This window comes from Saccostrea cucullata, unplaced genomic scaffold (assembly GCF_032062105.1).
Source record: "Saccostrea cucullata isolate Sc308-1 unplaced genomic scaffold, CSIRO_AGI_Scuc_v1 ctg16780, whole genome shotgun sequence".
NCBI lineage: Eukaryota > Metazoa > Mollusca > Bivalvia > Ostreida > Ostreidae > Saccostrea > Saccostrea cuccullata.
Window position 1 is genome coordinate 12,820 of NW_026928576.1, and position 18,524 is coordinate 31,343.

Below are 18,524 nucleotides of genomic sequence, written 5' to 3' on the forward strand. Positions count from 1 at the left end.
AAAGGAGAATGATGTAAAGTTAGCCTCACCCAACACCCAAGGGAGAGGGGAAAGGGGGTTCGGCTAACTTTACATCATTCTCCTTTCATAAAGATTATTTACACATCATACCCACTATCTACATGAAATTTCATGAGTTATGAAGGGGGAAAAAAAAGGTTTTTGAAATGTTCCTTAATTTAGTGTAGATATATAGTTTTAAACAATATTACTCCTTGGAAATTAATGGGTCTTTTGTCTTTACCATCCCTTATAACAGAAATTCTTCAAAATTGCATGAGGATTTCATGAGTTTAACTTATGATAAGAGCCTTCCTTAGGTTAACAAGTGTATGGATGATAGCTAATGCTGAATCATTATATTTTGATATTTATGAATATTCAAGAGTGTATGATATTGAAATTCTAAATATGTATAGGTCAGCCAGTTTGTCTTTGAATTCAGTTGGAAATTTTGATCATCACAAATTATATTTAACTGTATTAAAAGCAGTATTTATGGATAAACATTTAGAAGATTACACAAACACTGTACTTTCACACTCTGGTTTTACAAATATGAAAAAGTTTGAATTAATAAGGATCAATCGTAATGACATAAAAGACAAGACTTACAAAATAAATATGAAAATAATAAGTCCTCAAGATTGAAAGTTTTTAAAGACTGAAAGTCTGAAAGTTTTTAAGACTGAAATCCTAAAAGGCTGAAAGTCTGAATCTCAAGATTTAATATACATATTGTGTTTTGAAGGATTAAAAGTCAGTATATGATTTGCTTGTAAAATTCTTCAAAATGAAAGGAGCCCATTCAGTGATATATTATAGAAAGAGTGGGAGATTTTATAACTAATTTCTTACAAATAAACAAATCACTCTGATGTCCTTATAATGAAGTTTTACTGTAGCAGGAATACATTAACCTTTAACCTGAAAAGTCAATAGAGGTGTGATGATATTCATGGATAACAATGGTATAGCAAAAATTATGCTAATCTTTTACCTGAAAATCAAAATTTATGAAGCTTGTTTAATTACCTATTTATGAAGTTTGATGAATATTAACCAAACTATTAAATATCCTTCTCACTTTGATCTTTTGACTAAAACCTTAAAAATGTCATTTATTTACCTTTGTGTAACTTGGGTGATTATCTTGTATTATATGTTGGATATATTAGTTGGACACTATTTTTAATTTGACCCAAAAAAAAGAAGAAACCTGGAAAATCTTTTATTTCTTTGTATGAACAAATTATTTGATGTCATGCAGTTATTTTAACCAAAATATTTGGCACAATGCAATCAAAGTTTACAAAAATACTCAATCAATCAAACATCAATCAATATTAATGTACACATTTTTATTTTACTGCAAATAATATTTTATTTGAGAACAAAAGAGATTTTTCATATTCATCAAAATGTCAATTCGATCAATTAATGTTCAATTCAATCACTGAATGCTCAATTCAAACTAATATATTTTTGATCAAAATGACGTCACAATATTCAACAAATCAATATGCGATCGATGCATCAATGTATTGTATATGCTCATGTTAAGCCAATTTATTCAAACGATCAAAACTGTTCAATGTAAATTAGTAAGTTTGTATGTAGAATTATTCACGAAATCATGTTCCAGCTGTTTGAAATAGCAAATAATTTCTAAAATTTTGTGTTATATTTGAAAACACATATATTTTGCGTGACGTGATGCTAGTAAACATTTCGGCGCGTACAAATTAGGAAACCCCGCCTCCTTACTGTAACCTTAACTTGGCAAAGGGTAGAGGGGGAAGTCGGACATGGCTAAGGCGACGTCTTTGAGTCATGGAAAACCTGAATTTTAAAGTTTAAAAATGACAAAATTGAAGCAAGAATAAAATTCAAGAAATTAGGGATTTAAAGGGAGGGTATTGAAAATTCAATTTTTTTTTCCTTTTGATTACCAGACGTGTATCTTTGAGGGTAGTTTATAAAACTGAATACAGATCATTTGCGCGTATAGTGCGCGCGCATTTCATATGGCAAATCATTAAATAATGGATAATATATATCGTATTCACTGCATAAATCCGATTAACAGACTCCACATAAAAGCAACAGTGCATTTATTATTTCTTAATTATTTATTTTTGTTTGGCTATAATGGCACACGGCTGGTTCAAATCAATGGAATGCAAAATAAATAAACAGTGGGTGCCGACCCAATTGGTTTTCTGCAACCAATCAAAGCAAACAAACAATCAATCAATAATCAAACAATCAATCAGATCAATAGCTTAACTGTACACATGTCAAAGTTTTACAGGATAAGACTTAGGTTTGGCTTGAAACTGTGTTCCTGAAGTTGCCTCAGCCTTATGCATCAATCAATATTCATGAATCAATGTTCAATTCGATCAATTAATGTTCAATTCAATCAATGAATGCTCAATTCAATCAATAATATATTCAATTTGATCAATCAATGGTCAAACAATATTCAACAAATCAATATTCAGTTCAATCAAATCAATGTATTGTAGTATGCTCATGTTAAGCCAATCAATATTCGAATAAATCAATCAATGTTCACATGTAAATTATGTACAAGTTCCTTGTATTCCATTCCAGAATTATTCACGAAATCATGTTCGAGCTGCGCCCTGTTAACAGCGGCGCAAGTCAAAATGATATGTGGGAAGCTAAAACCGACAACGTGCATAGATACTCATTAAATATGCACGCCGCCACAAATGTTAGTCCTTTTAACACCCTACTCAAAAATCCAGCCGTGACCGCACCGATACATATCATAATGAATACACATTATTTTGGGAGTTTATAATTGTTGTGAGCCCACTTTTAAAATTTCAAGGAACAGCTCATTACCAAGTGTTGAGAAGCGTACCCGTCGGGGCGGTAATTGATTAAAGATGGATATTTGACTGCTTAATGTACCCTCCATTATAATGATATAAAATATGTTTTGCTATTGCGCTATTTACTCGCACCTCATTTTTTAGAAATCCTCGGGTCTCCCTTCACATTTCCAGGCAATCCGTGTTATCATTTGTGACCAATTATCTTAGTGTTCGGAAGTATCATATTTTTAATAAATGTTTTAAAAGTTAAAAGAACCAAACCAGCGCGTTCCTCTTTGACCGTGCCACAATATTTTATGCCTGTCGAAATTTAAGTCAGATGTGAAACCTAATTCAATCGCAGCTAGAAAGGCCCATAAAAATAATGATGACCCGATGATCCAAATACTTGATAGTGTTCTGCAACGAAAAAGGATAGAGTTTCAAGCTGTCAATCCATTAGACTGCCGGGATCCTAATGTAGAGGCGATAACAATCTGACTTCCACCTTCTTCGCATTTTAATTGTTTCGTCATCAACGCCCTTAGAATGGTAGTATGTAGATGTTCCAATTCTAAAGGAGTGTGATTTATAGTTTCATCTAGATATACTGAGACGCGCGAGGCATTTACTTAAGACGGAATTAAATTGATATCTAGTTAGCGGTTTACAGCCGAAATGACAAATTAATTGATCAGAAATGTTAATACTTGCGCAGTTGTAACAACTGATAATAAGGACCGCCGATAGCGGGAATAATTAATTGTGTGCCATTGCCGTACTGGTCAGTCTTTTACCTCCTAAGGTGAAGTTCTAAGTAGATTGAAGACTCATTCATAACGAGATCGTTATTAAGTAATGCTGCTTTTGAATTTCTAGAGCTTTCTGTAAATTCCCTGACTCGAAGAAAACCGAAAAAAGAAAGCCAAGGAAAAAGCCGCGGAAAAGAGTCTCGCCTCGTAACTCGATGTGCACACAACTGGTAATGTATTAATTAATTTATGGAGGAGCTGAATCGTTATTGGTAAACGTGAGTCTTTGGAGTGTCTTTCTCTCTTCAATCCTTCTACTATTTTCCGCATAATAAAATGTAAAGTATAGCCAGTAATTCTAATATGGAAATCTTAATCTTATTATTACATAAACCTGGGATATTTTCTGCTTTAAATCTAAAATTATATTTCGTTGATAGGTATACTATAGGTATACTAAATAACGAACAAAGTGCATTACTCTTTTAGATTTTGTTATTTACTAGATCTTGACCGTAAAAATTTAGCTGGTAAAAAAAAAAAAAATTGTTTAAAATTATTTGAATTTTTATTTTGAATAAAAAACACTTTTTGTTATAGACTTAATGCAATCTTTGTTATATTAACTACTGCTTAATTAATGACATTTTTAAAGTTCCCTCATGGACAATTCTTTTCCATTATAAAACACTTTAATATAATATCAGAGTATTGTTTACCTGACTGACATTTAAGGGTAGAGAATTTGGTCCCATTAGGGATGGAAATCCGTATGCCCCGCACCCTACGTTCTTACCCCCAACACTGTCTGCATACAATTGCAGAATATCACTGCTTAACCAATCGACATAATTTAAATAGCATATGCCATTAAAGTGATTCAAAAAATTGAGCCACATGAGCAAATCGTCTTTGGTGGATTTTTATTGAGCGGATAAAATGAAACTGCCTTTGTACAACGGCGATTAAAGGCGCGGGAAGATCGCACGCTTTGGTGCAAAAGTTTAATTGGCCAACGAGAGATTGCATCTCCTTCAAAGTGACTTTAGATTTATTTGCCATTTCTGTCAGCGAAATCTCAAGTTTGATTAGTTTGGCGTTGGGGATACGGACTTGCCCCAGACATGTGTCAATTTCCAAACCCAGATAAGTTAATTTTTGTGACGGGGTCGACAGTTTTATCGATGGCAAGAGGAATTCCCAGTGTTTTGCATAACTCCCCAATTTGCCTCATGAGTCTTGAGCAAGCATCGGATTTCGCTGATCCAGCAAACAAGAAGTCGTCAAGATACTGCGTAACATGCGTGCAAGCAGATTGTGACCTGACGGTCCATTCCAAAATTGACGCGTATTTCTCAAATGTTGTGCATGATAGAGAACAACCAAATGGCAAACAATTTTCAATGTAGAATTTACCCTCAAATTTGAAGCCAAGTAAACAAAAAATCATATGATTGAACTGGTAAAAGTCTAAATGCAGTTTTTATGTCCATTTTGTCCAATAAAGAGCTTTTTCCGAGCTGACTTACCATTTTGATAGCGCTATTGAATGATGAGTAGTGTACAGATGAAAGTTCTTTATCAATGAAGTCGTTGATGCTATTGTTATGTGGATATGACAGATGAAGTTGAAAAGCTATATTTAGATTTCTGGAATTTGGCAGTAATTAAACGCCATTTAAACACGACGCCTATTGGGGACGCCCTTAGATTCGAAAGTGGTAGTCAAGTATGACGTCACATATCAATTTGACCTTGCAATATATTCTGGATTTCGTTCGGATACTGGTTTGCCGAAATTAAATTTTTACACCCCAAGTGAGTGCGTGGGCATATATACTGAAGGGGAAATCCAAATTTAAACCCATTTAACAACTCTCTGCCTAAATCCTGGTTTGAGTACGACTGTATCAATATTGAACGTGTTAATGTCTACTGGCGAATGACCGAGGTTGTGAGAGTCCCAAAAGGCTGCTTTTTTATGGGGAAGCGAGGGGCTGGGTTAGGAGGACAAGTGGACATTGGGTGGCAGGATGCACAGTTAAGGATACAACGATGGAAATACGATAGGGTTTACTACATGCACCCTTGTAGTTAAAATCAAAACACATGCCTTTTGACGGTTCAACTGTTTTTTGGGGAGTAGTAATCGGTGAAGTTACGTATAACATCCAAAGTTATTGTCGATTTGCCCCCATGCCATGTAACTATTTCTTGCCTTCTGAAGTCAAATTGCCCGTCGTACAATTTTCAGCCGGTGGGAGATCTATAAAAACCCAGTCTAACCGTGTGCATATATTTAAGTTAACCAAGTGATTGATCGGGATGAGCCTTTTCTTCACTAAATACTAGTAAATACAAGGAACGCGTCTGTATTATTTCCCGATATCGCTGATTTTGCCACTTTTCGCCTTTTGCAAGACCAGTTCCCCGTACACTAGGTTTATCTTATTTTTCTTGTCCCTTTTTCCCGACGTTTCTAACAGGACGCCCAGATCTAAATACTCCCCATTTTGTATTTTTTGCGTGTTTTTGAAGGGATGGTGCAACCCAATGCATCAGTAACACTAACAATAGGCGTTGGTAAGTAGTCAGACTTACCTACTGAGCTAGCAGACTCTTTAATGTCCTCGTCCATGCTGTGAATAGTACGGTTGTCATTTTTCCCCTCTTTGGTTGGATTTGGTGTCAGCTTTTTCTTATCTGGTGGACTTTTTTGCGGATGTAACCACAGTTTCGGACGACTTGCGCTTGGGCATCACTATGCAAATATTGAAAATATTTCTCAAAATTAGCAGCACTCAATTAAGACGTGTATCTTTGAGGGTAGTTTATAATTGACTGTTTGTTTGCGCGTATAGTGCGCGCGCATCATACCGCGTGGGGCGCTGTGATAAATGGATTTATATCGTATTCACTGCATAAATCCGATTAACAAGACACAATCTAATCTGATTTTGAGTTATTTGGAAAAAGCTTTTATTCCTTTGTATGAACAAATTAATTGATGTCATGCAGATAACCAGAATATAGGAACAATCTTATGTAAAATAAAAAAGTTGCGTCATTATAATAGTTAGAAACCATTGCTCTACCTGTCAAAACACAAAAACTTGAATGTCAACTCAACAAAGTGAGGTTCCTTTTCTTCAAAAGGTAAAATTCTGATGCATTGGGTGAGTGTTTGTTACTTTATACCTAATAAAAAGTAAACATGGTTCTCGGACATTGGAGATTGTTATGGATTATAACTAATGATAGAATTGAGTGAACTAACGTTTCCGTGTCATTATTGTCCTACAGAGTACCTATCATTCATCCCTTTGAACCTTTCAAAGATTGGTGGAAAAGAAATCCACATTTGTTTTTATTTCACTGATTGAGGACCGATCATCAGAAGACGAAGACAAAGAAGAAGAAATAAATGTGTAAATTTTTTCGAATAAATTTTTTTGGGTTCCCAAAAAAAGAGTGTTGTTATAAATAGAAGGGGCTCACAGGTCCTTTATTTTTGTTGCTAAAGTATCTCACTAAAGTATCTCACGAACATGGGTCATCCATTTAAAACAAGTATAATTTTTTTTTACTTCTTCAATTTAAAGGTATAAGGTCAAAAGGATTCAATTTCATATGAACACAGTTTCTTAAAGGGTAAAATCATAATACTCTAACTGTCCTAGTGAGAATTATGCTCAATCAACTTTGTGAAATATTCCCAACTTCCAATGGTTCTTATTTACATTAAAAAAAACCTGACTCATATAAAATTGTTTGTTTTCTTTTTATTTTACAAGAAATAACATGCTGACAGTGAATCTAATCATTTTTTAAAACTGGTTAAATTAATGTTTACAATTGTCTTAAAATACTCAAATGTAAGTTTATTTCATACAGAAATACCTTAAATGTATAGACTGATTATACTTATAAAATAAATATATAGATTAAACCCTTTGTAGTAAAAACATTTTTAACCTCATTTTCTTGCCTATTCTCTCATACATTTTCTAATTTGAGTATTCTCAAATTATTGATTACATGAACAAACAAATTTAAGACAAAACCACAATATATGCTGAATGCCTTGAAATGAAAATATGCAAGATGTGTAACATATCATGTACAACTTTTAAATTTTGTTGAAATAAAAACAAAATGTGGATTCATCTATTAGGATTGAGACTTGTACATAATATGAATGATGGTTACTATGACATTAAGAATGACATGAAAGAAATAAGTTTGATTCAATTATATAATTAGTTCTTAGTCCATACAGTCAAAATGGAGGAAAAAAATTTCTTTATAGGCATAAAGTAACATAGAATCACCGAATCCATCAAAATTTTACCTTTTGAAGAAAAGGAACCCTACTTACTTTTTCAAGTTGACATTCATATTTTGTCTTTGGTAGGTACACTGATGGTTTCCTTGAGTATAATGAGAACTTTTTATTTAAAAGTCCTCAGATTGTCCTGATATTTTGGTTAAAATAACTGCATGACATCAAATAATTTGTTCATACAAAGAAATAAAAGATTTTCCAGGTTTCTTCTTTTTTTGGGTCAAATTAAAAATAGTGTCCAACTAATATATCCAACATATAATACAAGATAATCACCCAAGTTAGACAAAGGTAAATAAATGACATTTTTAAGGTTTTAGTCAAAAGATCAAAGTGAGAAGGATATTTAATAGTTTGGTTAATATTCATCAAACTCCATGGATAGAGTAATTAAACAAGCTTCATAAATTTTGATTTTCAGGTAAAAGATTAGCATAATTTTTGCTATACCATTGTTATCCATGAATATCTTAACACCTCTTTTGGCTTTTCAGGTTAAAGGTCAATGTATTCCTGCTACAGTAAAAACTTCATTATAAGGATCTCATAGTGATATTTTTTTTATTTGTAAGGAATTAGGTATAAAATCTCCCACTCTTTCTATAATATATCAGAGAATGTGCTCCTATATTTTTAAAGAATTTTACAAGCAAATCATATATTGACTTTCAATGTTTCAAAACACAATATGTATATTAAATCTCGAGATTCAGACTTTCAGACTTTTAGGCTTTCAGATTCTCAGGCTTTCAATCTTTAAAAACTTTCAATCTTGAGGACTGAGTATTTTAATATTTATCTTATAAGTCTCGTCTTTTATGTCATTACAATTAGGCTTTAGTAATTCAAACTTTTCGTATTTGTAAAACCAGAGTGTTGAAATTACAGTGTTTGTGTAATCTTCTTAATGTTTATCTAAAATTACTGCTTTTAATACAGTCAAATATAATTTGTGATGATCAAAATTTCCAAATTGCCTGACCTATACATATTTAGAGTTTCAATATCATACACTCTTGAATATCCATAAATATCAATATATTGAATCAGCATTTGCTATCAACCATACACTTGTTAACCTAAGGAAGGCTCTTGCCATAAGTTAAACTCATGGAATTCTTCATGCAATTTTGAAGAATCTCTGTTATAAGGGATGGTGAAGACAAAAGACCCATAAATTTCCAAGTAGTAATAATATTTAAAACTATATATCCACACTAAATTGAAGAACATTTGAAAAATCCTTTTCCTTTATAACTCATGACATTTGATTTTCATGTAGATAGTGGGTATGATGTGTAAATAATCTTTATGAAAAAAAAGTATGGTGTAAAGTTAGCCTCACCCAACACCCAAGGGAGAGGGGAAGGGGGTTGAACCCTTTTGTCCAGGATACATGAATTTTAAAGGTTTTTAAAGAAATTATAAAATTATATCAAATTTATAAGGTTAATATTTTTTAAGTTTTGTTTTTATTTAACTTTCAAATTTTCTTTTTAATAAAAACAAAACTTAAAAAATATTAACCTTATAAATTTGATATAATTTTATAATTTTTTTAAAAACCTTTAAAATTCATGTATCCTGGACAAAAGGGTTCAACCCCCTTCCCCTCTCCCTTGGGTGTTGGGTGAGGCTAACTTTACACCATACTTTTTTTTCATAAAGATTATTTACACATCATACCCACTATCTACATGAAAATCAAATGTCATGAGTTATAAAGGAAAAGGGTTTTTCAAATGTTCTTCAATTTAGTGTGGATATATAGTTTTAAATATTATTACTACTTGGAAATTTATGGGTCTTTTGTCTTCACCATCCCTTATAACAGAGATTCTTCAAAATTGCATGAAGAATTCCATGAGTTTAACTTATGGCAAGAGCCTTCCTTAGGTTAACAAGTGTATGGTTGATAGCAAATGCTGATTCAATATATTGATATTTATGGATATTCAAGAGTGTATGATATTGAAACTCTAAATATGTATAGGTCAGGCAATTTGGAAATTTTGATCATCACAAATTATATTTGACTGTATTAAAAGCAGTAATTTTAGATAAACATTAAGAAGATTACACAAACACTGTAATTTCAACACTCTGGTTTTACAAATACGAAAAGTTTGAATTACTAAAGCCTAATTGTAATGACATAAAAGACGAGACTTATAAGATAAATATTAAAATACTCAGTCCTCAAGATTGAAAGTTTTTAAAGATTGAAAGCCTGAGAATCTGAAAGCCTAAAAGTCTGAAAGTCTGAATCTCGAGATTTAATATACATATTGTGTTTTGAAACATTGAAAGTCAATATATGATTTGCTTGTAAAATTCTTTAAAAATATAGGAGCACATTCTCTGATATATTATAGAAAGAGTGGGAGATTTTATACCTAATTCCTTACAAATAAAAAAATATCACTATGAGATCCTTAAAATGAAGTTTTTACTGTAGCAGGAATACATTGACCTTTAACCTGAAAAGCCAAAAGAGGTGTTAAGATATTCATGGACAACAATGGTATAGCAAAAATTATGCTAATCTTTTACCTGAAAATCAGAATTTATGAAGCTTGTTTAATTACTCTATCCATGGAGTTTGATGAATATTAACCAAACTATTAAATATCCTTCTCACTTTGATCTTTTGACTAAAACCTTAAAAATGTCATTTATTTACCTTTGTCTAACTTGGGTGATTATCTTGTATTATATGTTGGATATATTAGTTGGACACTATTTTTAATTTGACCCAAAAAAAGAAGAAACCTGGAAAATCTTTTATTTCTTTGTATGAACAAATTATTTGATGTCATGCAGTTATTTTAACCAAAATATCAGGACAATCTGAGGACTTTTAAATAAAAAGTTCTCATTATACTCAAGGAAACCATCAGTGTACCTACCAAAGACAAAATAGGAATGTCAACTTGAAAAAGTAAGTAGGGTTCCTTTTCTTCAAAAGGTAAAATTCTGATGAATTGGGTGATTCTATGTTACTTTAAGCCTATAAAGTAAAATATTTCTTCCTCCATTTTGACTATATGGACTAAGAACTAATTATATAATTGAATCAAACTTATTTCTTTCATGTCATTCTTAATGTCATAGTAACCATCATTCATATTATGTACAAGTCTCAATCCTAATAGATGAATCCACATTTTGTTTTTATTTCACATCCCTTGGCAACCATATTTGAGGGAAACTCAAAATTATCTGTTCATGTCATTTTCTGGTGTATACCTTCATCATCTGACATAATTTATTTACTTCTTGTATTTTGATTTCCTAAATCAGACCTATTCATACATAGAGGATGGTGTAAAGTTACTCTTACCCAACACACCCAAGGGTAGAGGGGGAGGGGAGGGGTTGAATCCCTTTCTTTTGTCCAAGGAAAACCTGAATTTTAAAGTTTAAAAATGATAAAATTGAATTCAATTAATAAAATTAATCTTAAAGTTTCTTTTTTAAAATTTGAACATTTAATTTTTTTTCCTTTGATTACCAGGCTGTCTAATAGGTAAACTGTATAAAACTGAATACAGATCATTTTAAAGTCTTGCATTTTTTATGGCAAATCATTAAATAATGGGATAATATATATATAAACCTCAGCCATACATAAACAGGGAGTAAAACTGAAAAGCCATGCAGGTTTGCATTCTTAATCTTATTTTTGTTTACTATATCACTCATGTGGGGGTTTTTTGTCCAATGGAATAAATAAATAAATTAAAAAAATAATAGGCTATCCTCTCCTTAAGTTTTCTGTAACCATTAGCACAATCTCAATAAAAACAGCACCTTTTAGAAAAAAGCTTATGGCTTTTTTCCTGTTGTATGTTAGACAGACTTATTTTCTTTGAAACTGTGTTCATGTGAAATTGAATCCTTTTGACCTTATATACCTTTAAATTGAAGAAGTAAAAAAAAATTATACCTGTTTTAAATGGATGACCATGTTCAGTGAGATACTTTAGTGAGATACTTTAGCAACAAAAATAAAGGACCTGTGACCCCTTCTATTTATAACAACACTTCTTTTTTTAAAATTCAAAAAAATTTATTCAAAAAATTTACACATTTATTTCTTCTTCTTTGTCTTCGTCTTCTGATGATCGGTCCTCAATCACTCGCGTCAACACCCCAGGTCCTTTGTTTTCCACCGAGTCTTTAATCTGGGAAAAAGGGATGCGACAATACAAGTACTCTGTAGGACAATAATGAGGTGGAAACGTTAGTCCTTTTTTCTCCATCTTGATATAATATTTCAGACAATCTCCAATGTCCGAGAACCATGAACTTTCATTCCGAATGGTGTTGATGGGTGTCAGATGATTCCTTTGAGTACAAGTAACCCATTTGTATTGCTGATAATGTTGGTTGATTTTCACCCTCACTTTAGATCCTGTTAGAGGTGGGATTTTCATTCTTTTTTCCAACCACACATTGTCCAGGGAATAGCCTGGATGATTTTCATAGAAATCCATGATGGCTCCTATTTTAGTTTTCATCCACCCTCCTTGCATATACATACACTGACTAATGGGACTCTCACAATACCAACGATACTGCATCTTTGGGAAAAACACGTCTGACTTGTTCCGTGTAATTTTTCAGAATGAGAGAGAGTTGTTTGTTATATACCTCTTGAATAAAGCTCCGCTTTATATATATGTACCTTTACTGTAAGAGCCGTGTGCAAAACATATACGATAGACCTACGTTTTTTATGTACACAGGTAAAAACTTGGCAGCGATTCAAATCCCTGATTGTGACGTCATCCTTACAAAACCTAATGTATAGAGAGAGCGCTTAGTTGTGTGTTTATAGGGAAATAACTAACAATACTAGAATTTTTGGGTTTTTTCTTTTATTTTTTATTCATAACAACAAGAACAAGAACATCATTATAATAATAAACATTCAAAACTTTTCTTCAGTTCTTTTTGCATGGGGAAGGATCTCCTCATGTACAAATAGTGTGTTTCACAACGGTTACCACGGTTAATGATATCGTATCTTTTTAGGGGGCCCACTTTCTTACCATAATCTTTAATACAATCTCCGGGTTTTTCTATCCATTTCCCTTGAAACAAAGTGCTTTCGGGTCCCTCTCTCTGGTGAGGCAAGACGTAATTGATTTTCCATTTGAATTCCCGATACTTGGGATGTCTGGGTCCTGCTAAGAGCAGGATGCTGTCCCCTATGGGATCAGGTAACTTGATTCTCTTATACAGATAGATTTCATTGAGACCTGTTTGTCCTGGATTCTTATCAAAGAAATCTTGAATACATGTCTCTTTGTTTTTCATCCATTCTCCCTTTAAACTAGTCCCTTCAGGTTCTACTATTTTCCAACGATACTCTGAGGTTAAAATTTCCATGATGTGTGCTCTGTCCCTCACTCAGATCAGAAATGATCTCTAGGATTTGTAGGTCTCCTTTTTATATAGAGACTGGAGTATCTATTTTTAACTTGCAGAGGAAAAAACCAACAGAGAATTTTAAATTAGGAATAATTCAATAATCTCACTCTTTTATCACTGAGTGTGGTAAAAAAAAAATCTAGGTCTGATTCCTTTAACAATAGCAAACATTAAATTTGAGTTCTGTCTTTTTATTTATAGTTAACACAGAAATATCCGTTTGGACTGTTGAATCTCGCCTCGACAGATGGGGCAAAACTGAAAAGAAGGAGCACACAAAGCACAGCAGCATACGTGTCCACAAGGTAGAAAAACGATTTGTAATTCCTCGTCTAAACAAATGTGACATTTTCCTCGAGCCTGGAGGTCTGGTTCTGGGTTCAGTAGAGGTTTGATCTCAGGTAAAGGTTTATATCCCTGCTTCTCTAAGTCCCCGACAAATATACTCATCACCCAGCTTCGTCCTTTATACTGATTAATGTAAGGACAATTGGGATTCCAATAAGCATGTTCTGCATACGGATCCTCCTCAAGATCCCAATTCGTTAAAGTCATTCCACAATGAAAACAGGTAGCGTTATCTTTCATTCCCCTGTAGAAAAACCCGGCTCGAGCTAGGTCTGGTATTTTTCCTAAGAGAGGTTCTGGCCATCCCTGCTCAAAAGTAGCTTCTCTCTTTGAGATCTGAGCATACTGGGGATAACGCATGGGTTGGTCTGGCTCGCGACTCCCCATGATTAGAAATGACCTTTGATTTTGAATAAGAATACCTTTTATAGAGAAAAAAAAACAACACATAAAAACAATTCAATTTTTTATTTGTAATAACAAACAAACAAACAAACAAACATATCAATAACCATAAGGTAGAGTGTTATAATTCTCTACAATTTGTCTCTTGTCATATACAATTCTAACTGTTTTCTCTGAAGGTTTGTTCACCACCTCATAATCACGGGTCCTCTGGATTTTCCTGGGATAGGGGACTTTTACTTCCTCTATTTCTCCCTTGAGCATTTTTTCTAAAGTCTCTGGGCACACCAACTGAGAGGTTCGATGGTTGAGAGTGACCCCTTTGCATTTATGAACCTCGGTTCCTTTGTCCGTCCGGAAACCATAATTTTTAGGACCTGCCGACATGAATTTGGTAATGTGATCCTCGTCTAATTCGTCGGTCCATTCTCCTAAACTATGACCCAAGGTAGGATTAAAAGCTCCTTCCTTGTGTTGGTAAATGATACTGTCCGTATCGAAATAAAGGCCCCGTTCTTCTAAAGGTCGTAAAGTCTCGTAGAGATGTAAGCGAGCATAGGCGGTGGTAAAACAAGCCAGGATCACGTTTCCAAAGGGACATTCTTCGACGAATTCCTGTTTGTCTTGAAAATTCACTAGAATCTTGTCTTCAATGGAATCTTCTTTATTGACTAAGAGTCGCACACCCTTGATGTCGAGAGTCGAATTTTGTAAGAGTTGATGTAATTCCTCTACTTCGTCCAAGTATCTGACTTTGGGTAATAACAACCGTTGAGCAAATTTTCCCCACAGACAATTTAAAAAGAGTTTAGCAATGGTTCTTAACACTGGATTCTTCTTGATACTGAGAATGTCCATCATGAATCCTTCTTTGTATAACACTTCTCGAATGTAATCTTGTTCTTGTTCTGAGGTCTTACATTCGGGGGGAAATCCGGACGCTTCCTGTTTGATCTTGAGGAAGGTATCGATGTACTTTTTAAATAAGTCTTGATTGCTTTCTTTGAAATGCCACACTTCGTAAGTTTGCTCTAAGGTATAGCCCATGTCCAGGGCTTTATGTAATTCGCACGTCACCCAAGTACCCGTGAGACTACGTTCCCGATCGGTGTGTTGACATGGGTGTTGAGACGTAGAGTCTTGTTGTTGGGCACACGTGCAACATAAGGGAAATAATAACTTACCTCCCGTCCGATAAGGTAATACGGGGTGAAAGAGGCCTCGGGGTGGTAAGACCCGACAGTGAATGAGACCGAAATAACTTCTCACGTCCTGGAAGTCGTCTGTGATGATCTCGGGATGCCCTAGGGGAAAAGGTCTGTGTTTCAACACGTAAGGGTATAAGGGACACACGTCCACGTATCTCATGTCCCCTTCTTCACAATATAATTTAGTGGCATTGGTCCGGCCTCCGTACAGGGCTTCTCGAGGTTTCAAAGGATCCGGAATGTCCAGATGTCGTACAAATTGCTGTAAACTCTCATCTTGTTGCACTTGTTGATCGAAATCGTGCTCCCAGATACTACACACGTTGTACCCCATGTCCTCTAAATCCGCAGTCCTTCTGAGAGTTTTCTCGTGTAATTGTTGGTAAGTAAATTGGGTCCGGTGAGGATGAGTTTCCGTTTGTAAACTGGGATAGCAAGTGGGGCATCCGTGCCAATAGCATCCGTAAAATTCGTAGACGGTGCGAGTCGCTTCCTGATATCCGTCGACGGTATAATTTCCGATCGGGACTTCGCCTCCGTTTCTGGCATGTCGTATGTGACATCCATTCTGATGACTCATCCAGGTGAGCCATCGACAGGCTTTGGCCGAATATTGTCGTGCCGGTTCATACCCGAGGTTCGGAATGATAGCAATGCTGTCTTTAGGCATGAAATTTCGACGGTACGCTAAATTAGCAGCACTGGCAAACGTGATGGATTCCTGGAAAGGGTCCACGTTGACCAACTTCTTGAGGGTGCTTCTAAACCGTGCACAGCATTTGTGTAAAATGTCGACGTCCGAGATACAATACCCTACAAACTCTTTCTGGAAATCAAACACTTTTCCCCTCTGTTGGTCGTACCATTCGTAAAAAGCTTGGCGTCCACTGGTAGTCATTTCGTCCGGATTCTAGAAAGCTGCCGGTGGATAAGGTCCCACGTAATTCTGGTTCTGTTCCGTATTAAAAAAGTGGGGGAAATAACCTTTCTTCATTTCGTTCAAATCGAAAGCGGAGGGCGTCTGGGCCAAAGGAAACGTTAAGAAACTATACGAGTCGATGAATTTGAGTCCACATATTTCCATGGACAAGATCTTACTCCCGTTCATGATCACGTTAGGTTTCAGGGGAGAAGAATGCACTATGTAATTCAAAATGAATTGTCCGTCGTATCCTTTGAAGTTATGGGCGATGACGATGGCCCCGTCGTGTACTAAAGTGGAATTTTTAGTACCTGTAGTGGGTTGAAATAACCAGTCCATGAACTTCTTTAAGGTGTCTGGGCCTTGAAATAGGTGCTGACGGGGTCCCATGTGTTGACAATGAGGACAAGGTTGGTCTATGGGTAAGTCATCGCAATGTTGACAGACGCGATGTGCCACACACAGATTAGGAACGTGAATGCCCGATTCCTGAGTGCATTCGAAATCGAAATAAATGGTAAACTCTAAGGTGTCTTCTCCCTTCTTCTTCTTCTTCTTGGGCTTCAGTGGAACGTAGCACCGATGATCGGCATCGACGATTTTCTTACAGATCTTACACTGTTTCTGATCTCCGCATTTGTGATGAGGAAATAATTTCTTAGGTATCCAGGAGTGACATTTCTCGCATAGCCCCATTAAATTGCAGACAGTAGTGCTGGTCTTCTTACTATGGGGTTTTAAATGATCTTCGTAGCAGGTCTTGTTCTTAAACATTCCACGGCATTCCTGGCATTTAATCTTGATCCCTTCATCGGGACATTGAGGGTGTGGTCCTAAACAATAGGTACAGCGATGAGGACATTTGGACCGATGTTCTGTGACAGTTCTGTACCCCACGTCGCAATGATCACAGTAATATTGGTTCCCCGTTACTCCCGGCATGGATATGATGGCATCGCAATGACGGTTGTCTAACAAAATGTTCAAACAAGTTCCATCTCCCCAGCCTTTGAAGATGCGCTCTAAACAGAGTTTAGTGGAAGTAGACTTGAACTGAAATATTTTCAATCGATACTGAGGAGCTAATACCTGTTGTAATTTCGGCCACTCTGCATTTCCACAAGCTTGAGTGATATCACATCCGGCCTGTTCCATGAGGGCTATGGCTTCGTTCTTCTGATCCAAGGATTCCTTATCTCCCTTCCGCATACGGAGCCAACGTTTTTCCCATTCCGGGTCTGGATGATCGGGTTTCTGACTGTGTAATCGAGTGACGACGATGGCTCTAGCCAAACAAAATTCATCATGGGGATTGACGATCCGAACGATGGCTCGTTTATTTTTCTTGAAAGTTTCTTTATCCAGTTGTAGATGTTTGGTTCTGTCTCCACCACTCCCCTGGGGATTCTCGATGTGTAACAGATCGAATTCCGTGGAGCCGTCGCCGATTTTGAACTCCTTTTTGGATTGTTGCACACGTTGTATTTCTTTAAAAATGACGTCTTCGTTTAATTCTTTACATTGCATAAACTGGTAAGAAATGTCTGAATCCAGAGAATCGTGACTTATGTTCAGGCGAAGGTAATCGTTAGGATCACACTGCATTTTCGATTTGAAGTCCTGTAACATGTTTTTGAATAATCGTCGAAGGAAAGCTGTGTTTTCTTCTTCTTCTGGAAATTCATCGAAATGAACGACATATCTATTTTCATGCGCTTTAAATTTTGGAGAGGTCCTTTTTTCAGCTAGTCTCATGTGATAATACTCCGAAATGGGTTTAGGTGGTAAATCTATTTCTCTCTCGGTACTTTTTCGTTTCAATATTCGTCGAGCCTGTACCTGTTTTTCTCTAGTAGAATGCATGTCTATCAGCTGATGGCTGTGACTGAAGAATGAACCCAGAGTGAAAGAAAAACCGTATTTATATACAGTGGATGACGTCACAATGCATAGGTAAGTTTTTTTTTTGCACACGACCCTAAACAAACTTGAATCGCTGCCAAGTATTTACCTGTGTAGTCAGCATTTTTTTTTTTTTTTTTTTTTTGCACAAGGGCCCCCTGACTTGAATCGCTGCCAAGTATTACCTGTGTAGTCAGCATATTTTTTGCACACGGCTCTAAACAAACTTGGCTCGCTGCCAAGTATTTACCTGTGTAGTCAGAATATTTTTTACACACGGCTCTAAACAAACTTGAATCGGTGCCAAGTATTTACCTGTGTAGTCAGCATTTTTTTTTTTTTTTTTTTTTTGCA

At 35.2% G+C, this 18,524-nt stretch overlaps 1 protein-coding gene across 1 annotated transcript; it reads right to left on the reverse strand.

The window, feature by feature from the left end:
- Positions 1 to 14,237: 14,237 nt before the first annotated feature.
- Positions 14,238 to 16,244, reverse strand: LOC134278007 (uncharacterized). The gene has a single exon (XM_062760307.1). It carries the CDS (start codon positions 16,242 to 16,244, stop codon positions 14,238 to 14,240), a length of 2,007 nt encoding a protein of 668 aa, XP_062616291.1.
- Between the last annotated feature and the right edge of the window lie 2,280 nt (positions 16,245 to 18,524).